Here is a 12,604-nt window from a genome sequence, read left to right as displayed (position 1 = left end):
CAAGGGGCAAAGGAAGAGTTTGCCTGCAGGGAGGACCAGTAGCGGGGGAGCTTGTGGAAATACTCTTGGCATCAAGTGGAGCAGGTTGCTACATTACGTGACAGTTTAGCCTGCTGTCCTCCGCCTGGGTCCAGTCCAGGAAACCCATTTATATACTCCTCCATTTATATACGCTAAGTATATAAATTGAAGGGATTTAATCCAGGGGATTGCTTACACAGATGATGATAGAGCTGAGAAACTGCACCGGCAACCGGTTATCTAGAGAAGAGCAGCAAGAAGCCATGCTGCCTACAGGCCAGAAGGGCCAGGGGAGGAGGCAGGGTCATTAGAGCCCAGGGCTGAGTTTACATGGCAAAAGCTAGAACTGTGGAGGGGACACAGCCATTGCAAGAGATGCTTCAGAGAACAGAGAGAGGGAGGGAGAAATACCTTAGCTTCTCCCTACCAGAGGGAAGGGCCAGGAATGGATCTTAACAGCAAACAGGCACTGGACCAGCACCCTGGTCTTGAAGAAATGAACCCGAGGATAGTTGCTCTGAGAGAAACAGTGACACCTCCTAGTAACTTTGCTTTTTCTCAGTCCACCTCTCTCTCTTAAAGTAAAGACTTGTTTGGAGGTTTTCGTTGCTGCCTAGCAGGTTGGTATGGAGGAGGGTAGCATATATCTGGAGATTGTCACCTTCCCTTAGTTTATGATGAAATATACTAGCAGAGCCCTGGTAAAGGAGCAGTCAGTTAAAACTGAGAGGGCTTTACACACTCAGCCACATCGCCCATGGCACCTCATTGCTCAGCGGTGCTGCCGAGCCGGCCCCATGGGGTGCTCATATTGCTATACATGACTCTGCCTTCGTGCAGCTGGACAGTGCTGGACAGAGCCTTGATCTGCCGGGCTTTCTCGTAGTGACCTGCTCAGTTTCCTCTTGAATCATTCCTAATTCCTACCATAGAAAGAGAAGTCTAATTTCTTCATAGCCAGAGAAAAAGGAATTTATGAGGTTGAATAGAAATAGATGCTCATTTGGCAAGTGTCCCTTAGTAGGCAGAACCTCAAGAAGGCTGGACTCGTGGTATTTAGTGAGCAGTTCCACTCATGTCTCTCCAGAAGTCAGCTTTTATTAATCTTGAGTCCAAAAGATGGGTTTTGTTTTCCTTTCATTTATTTTTCTTTTTTAGTTTGTCTCTCTCTCTGCTTGTCTGGCTCTGGCTTTGTCTCTCTCTGTCCTTTTCTTTCTCTGAAGCTCTCTGCCTCTGTTTTCTCATAGACATTAGTGGTGTGCAGTGTTTGCAGCAATAAATAAAAGCAGAAAACTGATTCAGAGCCTAAATCGATTCACTTAGGAATGCAGACCAGCTAGGAAAAGAAACAGAACATGTCCTAGGACGAGAGAGTGATCCTAAACCTCTTTGTGAATATAGGAACACCTGAGCCTCCCATGATTCAAAACTGCTATTACCTCTTTCTTACAAATGAATCTTAGGTCCAGGTTTCACAGCAGAACCAGCTTTGCTGCTATTAAATGGCCACAGGAGAGCTGCTTCCACCTCTTAAATCGATGATCTTGGCCTTGATGTGGTCATGATTCTGCCTCTGATGACACACAAATGAAAGCCACCAAGGCCCAGGAAATAAATGTCTCGCTCTTATATTGTGGCAGAAGACAGCCACCGACTGGTTTCCGCTGAGTCTGTCCAAGCATACAGAGTACTTGCGCAGTTACTTGTGCTCTGTTGGTCAGCAGGGTATATGCTCTTTGTTTTGTCACAGGGGTTGGAAGAAGAGGACTTGGAAAGTGGAGATGTGGGAAGAAGCCAGCCAATTTCTATAGCAGAATGATCTTCACTCTTTGGAATGTCATTGATGTTAGAGCTCTCAGGTTCCAGACTCACGGACACTGTTTGGCTTTATTTACCTCCTTTTGTATCATGAGCAGGGTTTATGAACTAGGGATAGCAGAATTCCCTGCTATAGGAAAAGCAAGGAGGTAAGGGATCAGAATCTGACTGAAGCGTCTTATTCACCAACAGGTCTATGACATCGCGTTTAGCCGGGCTGGGGGTGGCAGGGACATGTTTGCCTCTGTGGGCGCTGATGGCTCAGTGCGGATGTTTGACCTCCGCCATCTAGAACACAGCACCATCATTTATGAAGACCCACAGCATCACCCACTGCTTCGCCTCTGCTGGAACAAGCAGGACCCTAACTACCTGGCCACCATGGCCATGGATGGAATGGAGGTGAGCACCCCACTGCTACCTAACTCCAGCACTGCTTAGTACATCTAGAACAGTGGTTCTCACCTGGTGGCTGTGTTCTCCCTGGTGGATCTTTGGAGACAGTTTTGGTGATCCCAACTCGGGGAGGGGGGCGGTGCTACTGGTATCCAGTGAGCAGAGGCCAGGGATCCTTCTGAACATCTTACAGTGCACAGGACAGCTTCCCACAAAGAATTATCCAACCCAAAATGTCAATAGTCCTGAGATTGAGAAAACCAAGGACAATGTGTTAAGAACTTTTAATGCTTGGAGAGTTGGAGTCAGAGCCAAGAAAAGCAGTATCTAAAAAGTAAACCAAGTCTTATGCACTGATGCTGCTGAGTGAAGAGACAGGCAGTTTCCCCCTTCTGTAGCTGAGACAGATTCTTCCAGCTTCAGCAAACTGACATGAAAGTGGCAGCTCTCTGTAGCCTCTTACTGGATAAAAGCAGTAAGTTGTAGGTAGAGATGATGCAGTGATTAACTTGATTTTGGGGAAGCCAGCACCTCAGATTCCTTACATTCCAAACTCTGCTTTGGGGATAGGGTAGGGTCTCATTCTGTCCCACTGAGCACGCACAGAATCTCAGCACATGCACCTAACGGGACTTGGTGCATTATCCAAATTCATGTTACCTGCTTCTGCACCTCCCCTTCCTTAGCAGTCTAAAGACCTTGTGTTGCTTTAGGTACAGACTATAAACTACCTATGTCTTCTTGGTTTTCTTTTTTCTCAACCCAGTAGCTATTTTTGGGACAGGGACCCTCTGTATCAAATAGTCTTTAAATCCACAAATGAAGAAGTTGTGCTTTAAAAAAATTTTTTTTTCTTGTGTAGTGTCTTTTTCTTTTTTTTTTTTTTCTGCCACACCTTGATATTCCTGGGCCTTTTACTTGTTATTTCTGCAGGTAGTGATTCTGGATGTCCGAGTTCCCTGCACACCTGTCGCAAGGTTAAACAACCACCGAGCATGTGTCAATGGCATTGCTTGGGCCCCACATTCATCCTGCCACATCTGTACTGCAGGTAATCATGGTGGGGGGAAGGGGGCAGCCTGGGGAGTTGTAATCCTTACTATTTTCCAAGGATATTTTAAGAGATTTACATAAAGTAACTCAATTGTGAGAGCCTCCACCACTTGTGGAATTGAAGCCGTCCAAATTTCCAGAGGATCTTTGACCCTCTGTGATATCAGAGCCCCTTCCATATACTATTTACGTCATGTATCAGTTGTGGGCTTGTGTCTCATACTGTCCCCCTAGAAACCTAGGCTGACTGACATAGGACTCAGGAACATGGAGAAGAGGTCCAGTCTCTCTTAGATGTAACAGAATCTTTGGGACTGCCAAGATTGACATCTCCCTTGGGATATAGTGAACTTGCAGTGAGCTCTGGATGTTTTGAAGGGCCCTGTATAGCCTGGCCTGGTCTATGGTGTGTGATTTGTATCTTTCATTTCTCCATTTGCCTGCTCAAAAAGAATACTCCTTAAAAATATGCTGGCTGTTCGTGTACTTTTATTCCAGAAATAATGTCTCATTAAAAATTAAAACTACAATTATATAAAATAGGAAGGTGAAAGTCATCTTTTCTCCTTCCTTTCTATCCCATGTCCACCTCAGTCCCACTCTCCATAGGTGACCTCTAACAATAGTGTGTGTGTCTCATCCCAGACCTTTTTACGTGGGTATACGCATACACATGCAGCCCAGTGTGAATGTCTGTCCCTTTGTTTGACACAGGTGGGCTTCTGCTCCAGCCCCATAGTATTCTTCTCCTTTTTCAGTGCCTTGGTTTCTTTCTAACATACTTTTTCCTCTCCTCACTAGTCAGTACTATCTTTATATTTTGTTCATTGTGGAGCCAGAGGAGCAATATAGCTTTGTGGGGTTTTTTGCCATTTTAGCAATACTTTTAAAGGTTTGTGAAGCTTTTCCTGTTTTTGGCCTTTGCTCATGCCTGTGCTTCTCACTGAGGAGCAGTTAGGGGCCTGCTGCTTTCCTCTACACGTTACTTAGGTTATGGTCTGACTTCTTTGTCATCACCCTCTTTTTCCCCAGGGTTGTGGGTAAGGAGGGGCGGGAGAAGGGAAAAAAATGAAGGTGTTGTCTACTGTTTGTGGGGAACAGGAGCAGCCCCCACCCGCAGCAAAAGGCCATCATCTGCTCCTGGCATTGCCTCTGCCTGGCTCACTGCTGCTGCGTGGGTTGCACCTGTGTGGAGTCCTTTTGGTTGAAGGAGCTGTTGCTGAAGAGCTGGTTGAGCCCTGAGGCCAAGGAACTTGGTGCTTTAGAGATGCTGCGTGTTTAAAATGGCTCCCCAGTTCTCTTGACACAGATCATTACCAGGAGGGCATCTCGCACCTCGCCCAGGTTGTGCGGCCGTGGCAGGAGGCCAGTGCTGACTGCATGAGCCTGGACAATTAGGGTTTAGTTTATTCAGATTCCCTGTGTGTTAGAGACAGGCTGCCACATCAGGATGGGCAGGTGGGATTATTAATGATATTAAAGGTCCTTGCCTTTTTTTCATCTCTTAAATTAAGAACTTATTATTTTGATTTTAAGAATAATATGGCCACATTATAGATCACTTAGGAACTAGAGAAAGGTAAACCTAACTCATAACCTTACCATCCTAATAGTACTGCTATTCTCATTTTGATGTGTTTCCTTCTAGTCATTTCTCGTGTGCTTGTATATTTATTTAAGCTGATTGCCTTCTTCTTGGTGTTTCCCAGATCCCTTTTTTTTGGAAAATTGTTTTTAATACCACATGTCCATTCACATAGCACTTTATCTCCTTATCTGTATAACACCTCAGTGAAGTATAAATGTCCATAAAATGGGGGAAAATTCCATTAATTTGAATCATCAAAAAGGGTTCTTTAGTCATTCAAGTACTTTAAGTAGCTGAAAATGTCATATTTTGGGATCAAATTTATCCCATCCCATTGTCCTTTCCTGGTCCCTACCCATCTAAGATGAGAGGTGTCCATCTAGGTTTTGTTCTGCTGTCCTAGCTGTGCTGCAGTGAATGGAGCCCTGGGACGTCCAGAGGCCTCACTTTGAGTCTCGGCTCTGCCACTCGCTGGCTGCTTAGCTCTATGGTTTGGGGCAAGTACTTTAACATTTCTGAATCTGTTTCCTCATCTATAAAATGCGGGTTTAAGATAAAGTCTCTCTCATTGGGGTTTTGGTGAGCAAATGTTTTGTAAACTGTGGCTACTACCACCTCCGCCACCAAATGCAGGAATCATTGTACTCATTGCTGGAGATTTGACCTTGCTTGCTGGCTTTCTTTGTCCCTAGCGGATGACCATCAGGCTCTCATCTGGGACATCCAACAAATGCCCCGGGCCATCGAGGACCCTATCCTGGCCTACACAGCCGAAGGAGAGATCAACAACGTGCAGTGGGCCTCGACTCAGCCTGACTGGATTGCCATCTGCTATAACAACTGCCTGGAGATACTCAGAGTGTAGTGTTTGTGGCGCCATGCCCACGAGGCAGGGGCTTGTGTGTTTCCCGCCTCTGCCCACCCCCAAAGTAAGAAGAAACATGTTTCCGGTGGCCAGTATGTCTTTCATTGCTTTGCACCCACTGTTACCAGAAGCTGCTCTAGGAGTACCTGGCCAGTCACCCCATCACTCTCTGTGCCGGACTCAGTGCTGTGTGGCGCCTCCTCAGCCTAGGGCTGAGTTTTAAGATTTTTCTCTCCTTTCCTCTTCTCTTTTGGTTTCTCAATTAAAATTTTCTGTTTATTTCTTCGTCAGCCGTTGTGTTAATGAGCATTACAGGCACTGGCTGTGTTTGTATTCATCTGCTCCAGATGTCTGTCTGTCTGCTGCCCAAGGCAGCAATCTGTGTCCATGTTCATGTTAGCACTTAAGTGGGAACAAATGCCAATTTGAAGTTGTCTTTCCTCCTATTATCAATGTCTATAACAAATTTCAACTTTGTATATTTTTTATCTATCAGGCTAATTTTTTTATGAAAAGAATTTTACTCCCTGGTTTCTTCCTTTGTTTCATAGCCCTCCCTGTCAGCACCTTCCTCTGCCTTTGACCCCATGAGCAGTTTGCCTTCTTGAATCACTGCCTGAGCAGAACGTACCTGACCGGGAGTTCCAAACCACCCTGGTGCTCTGAAGTCGGCCAGCTCTCACACCTTTGCTCAGCCTGGCTCTTCTCAGGGGCATTCTGGGCTTCACAATAGCCATGTGAAGCCTTCTGATACTCCCTGAAGTACTTCTCTCCAACCCCACTGGGACCTATTGGGAACGTGCTGGAGCTGAGATAGACAGGCTGATGGGGGTACCTGACTTGAGGGGCATAGTTTCAGGAAAGCTGAGCTTAGAATATATTTCCAGTACATGGTTTCAGAGTCTGTTTTTCCCTCCAAATGTAAGCCTCAGGCCATTCTCTTTCATGTCTTAAATGATAGGTAAGAATGATCTATAAGCCAGAATTCAGTATCTCTTTGTTTAGTTTACTGTGACTGGTGGTATATCAGCCACTCTTGTCGACTGAGTGCTCTGAGGTGAGGGACTCCTGCTTGAGAGGCACACAATCTGTGCATCTAACCCTGAACAAGATCCCCTTGAGTGTGGGGGACTGTCAGCTCTTCTTAAGGGAGGGACTGATAGGTTGTGATGACCCCAGGTCATCAAGTAAAAATAGCTACAAAAGAATCAGAGATCCCAGGGTCAGCCAGGTAAGAGCTCTGCACACACCTGTCAACTGCCCCACCCCCACTTTAGGTTCTGAGCAATATTGGACTTGTAGGCTGCAGGTGTCTTGTTTCCGTTACGTAAATGAGTTCCATGGAGGGGACTTGTGTGCGATTCTGGTGATAGATGAGTTCTTGGGCAGGGTGAGTTTGAGACATGCTGAGTCCACGCAGGAGTTTGCCTGGTTCATCATGCTCTGCCAAGCGCCTGAAGGTCTCTGAGACCCTCTGAGTTGTGAATCTGAGTAGGAGAGTAGCAGCATCAAGGCACGTGGTTTTGTCCACTTAGGCTCTCACCTGCTCTTGAGAAACAAAACAGTTAGCTTTGCTCTTCTGAGCCCTTTAGCTCACTTGGTTGAGTCTTCCTTTTCAGAAGCAGATGTATTTGTATCCCCAAAGTCATAGCTCGGCTTTACTACACAGGGGCTTGTCCCAAAGCAAATGGCTCTTTTTTTAGTTAGGGTATTTTCTCTTTTTACCTTTTTACTTTTTTTATTCTGATTTGGGGGCTCTTTGGCCATCTGCCAAAGGTTTACCCTCTTGCATTTTCCACCAGATTTGCCCTATGTCATTTGGAGATATAAAGTGAGCAGTTCTTGGTCCAAACCCTCTTCTGCTTGTAATTGTGTTGGATGGTTCAGGGTGCTTCTCTCAAGGGTAGCACGTCTACATTGATGGTTGCTTGCTCTAGGAGGCCATCAGTTCCTTCCTGTGGAACAAGGTCTGAAGTGGAGGGCAGAGGGGCAGAGCTTAACTATACTGAGTTCTGAATTCAGGTTCCTTTCCTGATCTGCACTTAAACCTAGTCTGAATGATGAGAAGATTAATCAATTGGAACTCAAAAACAACATGAAAAAAATGAGTTAATAGTAATTAGAATATATTTAGGTAAAGTTGCTATTTACTCTGGAAACCAACAACTTTTGATTTATTTTTTTCCTTGCCCCGTGGACTCCCAGCCCTGTCACCCTCCCTAGGCCATACAGTGCAGTCCTCCTCCTGACATCCCACTTGGGGCCCAGGTGGGACGCCCAGTCTCCCTGAACAAACACACACACACACTCACAGTTGTTGGGATGCTGGTGTTTGGAGGTCCCAGCTTGTACTCTCTCTTTCTGCCACAGGCCAGATGGCCTCATGGCTGAGGAAGGGATTTCTGTAGTTTCTGGATTCGGGAAGGCTCTTAGTCAGCCGTGTCCTGAAAGCAGAGTCTGTTGTAGTTTGAAGAGCAGCCAGAGAGCATGGATGGGAGGTTCTGGATCGGCTTTCCATGAGTGTGAGAAGAGCAGCTGCTGAGAATTCACTGGTAAGGCCGTAAGGCCACAGTGGCACCGCTAGGCTTGGCTTGGCTGGTGGTGGCCGTTTGCTGTGCTCTTGGCCTCCTGAACTGAAGCTGCCTTTTCCTTGTCTGCTCTGAGGGGAAGGGGAGGGAGGTGTTGAACAAATTAGGCCTCAGGCTCCACATGAGAGAGCTGGCGAATGGGTACGAGCCCTTCGAGAGCTTGAGTGCTTACACTTAGAAGAGTCGGAAGCCTCTCCATCCAGAGAGGGATCCGACTGCAAGGTGAGGATTCGAAGGGGGAAGATATTTGACAACTTGGTGAGAATTTCTTACCAGACCCAGGATCGGATCTCAGAGAACTGGTTAAGATTTGGGAAGAAAAAGAAAAAAATTGAGACTACTACAAGGTTTTAATGATAGTTGTGGTTGAAATTTTAGAAGGGGATTTAGGATGTGGGAGAAAATCAATGGTAAATATTTCTTGAGATCAAAAGAGAAAATATCAGAGGGTAGTAATGGCCTGAGGTGGGGAAGCATTCAGGCTGTCTGCCGTGTGGCCATGGAGTGAGACTGTGCCCTTGGCCTGTGTCAGTCTTCCTGGACCATTCATCGGGTGTCTGTGATGCTGGGTAACTGTGGGGACAGGATGACAGCTCAGGGCAGAGGAGCCCCTCCCTGCAGCAGTGCAGCCATAGGTCATGTTGGTGGTAGAAATCTTCAGGTCTTGGGAGTCCTGCGATCATTCCAGACCAAGGCTCTTCCTGGTGGCAGGTTTGTAGAGAGCAGAAGAAGCAGAGGTTGTAAACAGTCATGCTGACTCTCCCCACCCCCTTTTCTCTTCTTCTTTCCCACTCTAGAACTTTCTGCTGCAACCTACGCCTTGAATTCCTAGGGTGTAAGAAGGTATAGGAGCTGCAGGGTTTTCTGAACACAGAAGGGCCAGCCCAGTACCATCTCTCCACCTTCCCCAGCTTGAGAATATGGCAGCTGCTTCAACTGCCTGGCTTGGGCTAAGAGAGACCAAGTAGAAGGCTCAAAGCAGACTCTTTACTCTCCGCACTTCAAGAAGCCAAAGGAGGGTCATGCTTGGCATTTCAGTTGGGTTTTCCCTAGGAGAGAAGCTGAATTGAGCAGTCACTGTGAACTCTGGGCCAAGCTCTCTGAGAATCGTCTTTTTTGTACTGGCTGAGTCAGCTACTGAGAGTGTCTCATGTCACAGAGCCTTGCCCACCTCTCCTACATGCACCTTCTTCTTCTCTCACAGTTATCATTGCTGCTAATGGTCAAAGTCAAATGTATGGCCACACAAGATGGGCCAGGTCCTCTCAGGCTACTTTCTGGATGTTATTTTTTGAATATTGAAATGTGCAGGTGCCTTCCCAAAAAGGCTTGGACTGGTATATTGAACCAGAAACAAATAAGCTAATGAAAGTATCAGTTCAAGAAAAAAAGATGTTGGCAGTCTGTGTAACAGCTAGAAAACGTATAAGTACCCACCTTTGGGACAACCCAGTGAATATGAACTTGTGATATCTGCTAGTTAAAAGATATGTTGTCACCTTGGGTTGATTGTGGTATACAGTATGTAAAGAAACTTGTTGAGCTAAAGCTTTGACTTCTTTGAGTCGAATATGAATCATTTGCTTTGGTTTCTGTGTATTTCATGACTCCCCCACCCCCTCCGTCAATGCCTTTCCATTCCTCCTCCCCCTAGTGTGAATTTGTAGCATGATTGTACAAACCTCTATGTAGAAAATGGAGATTTCTTGTTCTCTGAAATGTAAGCTCTAGCCAATCGGTCTCTGTCCCCTTTAGCTTAGTGTGTCTGAACTTACTTTCTTGTTATATATTTAAACTTTTTCTCTATACTCTAGGTTTTGTGGCATCCCATGGTCAGGTGGAGAAGAAGCTGCCCCTTGCAGATCTGTACTGTAACCATTTTTCTTTTTGAAATATTATTGCACAGGACTGATTGCACACAGGGCTTGTAATAAAATTTTAACACTGTGCTGTGAAACCACGATGGTAAATCCCCCATCGAAGGCTACTTCAAAGGCGCCTGAAAGTGGGGTGTTATATCTATGGCTTCATTTCTTGTTTCCTGAGTATATTAAACCTAATTTTTGCCCTTTCATTCTGTTTCAGCCTCCTGTATAAGAAGTACCGTATTTTCTGCCCATCATACTTTGTAATAAAACTTGAACATGTATAGATTGACTGAATTTCTTCTTGTGATGAATTCAGTTCTTCCCAGTCTGCCACTGCAGTCATGTTCCAGAGACACTTGCTGGGGGGGATAAACTTCACTCCAAGCCCATCAGTCCATCACTATCTGACAGCCTGACTCGTTACCTTTCACAAAACACAGAGAACCCACTCAGTGCCAGGGAACATGACCCTCAAGATGCTCACACTCTACCAGAGGAGACATCCACATAAATACATACTGGCAGTGTTGTACAGTAACAGTTGTGTTCAGGTTTACTGGTGGCCCCAAAGAATCACCTATGACCGGGTGGGAGCCAGAATGGGTTAGGGCAAACTTCACAAGATGGATGCTTGAACTGGGTTTTGAAGGCTGAATAGGAGTTCTCTGGGAATCAGGAAAGGCATTTAAGGCAGAGAAAATATCTGTGTACCAATCTACAGAGGCGAGAGAATGTGGTCATATTTAGAGAATTACACGCTGATGTGGAGTTTTGTATGGGGAATGGTGGGAAGTGTGGCTAGAGGTAAGCGGGAGCCAGGTCAGACAGAATCTTTTGTTCTGTATAGAAAGTTTAGACCTTACTCCTGTATTTGGAAATTTTACATAGAAATTATGCTCAGGATTGTATTTTAAGAGGCAATGAAGAAAGTGCCTCCGAGGGCAGAATGAGACAAGGAGTCAGTTCACTTGTTAAAGTGAGGAGGGAGGAAAAGCCTGAACTACGGAGCAGCAGGGAAGAGCACAGGGCACAACTGAAGAGAATGTAGAGGTGAGATGATCAGGATTCAGTAATCTATTGGCTGTGAAGGATGACAAGGAAATGGTAACTGCCAGATACTGTGGGTTTAGACGCCAGGCTCCGATGTGATGCCTAGAGTTTCCAAGTCCAAGCCAGTTTCCCAAGCCTGTGCCACTTCCCAACATGGTAGCATGGGAAGGCGCTCCTGTCCCCACTGCTGTTTGAAAGCTATGAGCCCTGGATGAATACTCCCCTCATTTGTTTTTATTGTCGGTCTTTGTTCATGTTAGGCCATTTTGAGGGAAGAGAAGAAAAACAAAATGTGGTTGGTCCAGTGGGCCAGGACTTAGTGTCTGCCATGGTGTCAGAAGACATGGAGCTGGGGGTGGCAGCGGGTCTGTGAAGAGAAGTATGTACTCTGAGGGTTTAAATTTTTTGTGGCCAAATGAGTATCTGCTGGCTCTGTTAGAACTGTGCTATATGATTTGACAACATATTTTATGGGAAATACATGATTCCTACTCTTTGGTTTTTAAGGGGAAAGCTGGGAGAGTAGTGCTGACTGTATTCATCTCAGTAGACTGGGTTGTGCAGTAACAAACCCCCAAATCTCAGAGGCTGAACACGACAAAAGGGCAGGAGATGTTTTTCAGGGTAGGCCTGGAAGTACTTATTTCTGCCCATATCTGCCAAATTTAGTCACATGATTCCAGTCTAATTATAAGGAAGTTCAAAAATGTAGTCTTCCCATGTACCCAGAAAGAGGAAATAGAGTGGTGAATAAATAGGAATGCCTCTGGCACACCATCAAATTAGCAAAGTGCCTGGACTATAACCAACGTCATCTTGTTCACTGAGAGCTGTTAGTATGGACAATGCATACTCAGACCTAATGGAATGATGCCTTCAGCCAGTCTTCAAGGCTCATTGTCAATGACCAATGGTCCTGACAACCAGGTCTCTAGAGATTGTCCAGTCACCTGTGAATTTATCTTGAGACTGTAAATATTTGCTCAGACTGAGAAAGTGAAAAATCTGCCCTGCCTGCCATTCATCACAGTTAAACAGACACAGATAAAAAGCAGCTGCAAAGTTAACAGGAAATAATATTTCTCCCAAACACACACTGCAACTTAAAGTGTCACAACAATTTCCTTCTCTGAGTGACTTTTTAAAATTCACTGACAAATTTTGTTCTCTAAAATCAAACTGTCAAAAAGTTTGCTGTTTGAAATTATGTAAGTAAAAATGAAGCCTTGCCATCTTGCTTGAAGAATCTAAGTCATTTTGATAGAGAAGTGGCCTTGATTTCCAGCCCACATGTACAGCTTCTGAACAAAACATTCCACATTTAACTTTGTAGTTTCCAAGGAAATTGAACCCTGGG

The 12,604-nt window shown here is 45.4% G+C and overlaps 1 protein-coding gene across 2 annotated transcripts in view; it reads left to right on the top strand.

Annotated features, from left to right (window-relative positions):
- Positions 1–10,491, top strand: part of DCAF7 (DDB1 and CUL4 associated factor 7) — a 25,122-nt gene extending 14,631 nt beyond the window's left edge. The window contains exons 5-8 of one of the 2 annotated variants that reach the window (XR_003046424.1): positions 2,032–2,241; positions 3,169–3,286; positions 5,569–5,805; positions 10,415–10,491. Coding sequence is in view for 1 of the 2 variants with exons in the window: in XM_006912325.3 (XP_006912387.1) it covers positions 2,032–2,241; positions 3,169–3,286; positions 5,569–5,741 (501 nt within the window). In the remaining variant the exon portion in view is untranslated. Of the gene's footprint in view, positions 1–2,031; positions 2,242–3,168; positions 3,287–5,568 lie in introns of both variants that reach the window. The other variant, XM_006912325.3, reaches the window with a different exon arrangement.
- The last annotated feature ends 2,113 nt before the right edge of the window (positions 10,492–12,604 follow it).

Source organism: Pteropus alecto, unplaced genomic scaffold (genome assembly GCF_000325575.1).
Source record: "Pteropus alecto unplaced genomic scaffold, ASM32557v1 scaffold134, whole genome shotgun sequence".
NCBI lineage: Eukaryota > Metazoa > Chordata > Mammalia > Chiroptera > Pteropodidae > Pteropus > Pteropus alecto.
The sequence above is the reverse complement of the archived record's forward strand: the minus strand, read 5'-3'. Positions and strand labels throughout refer to the sequence as shown.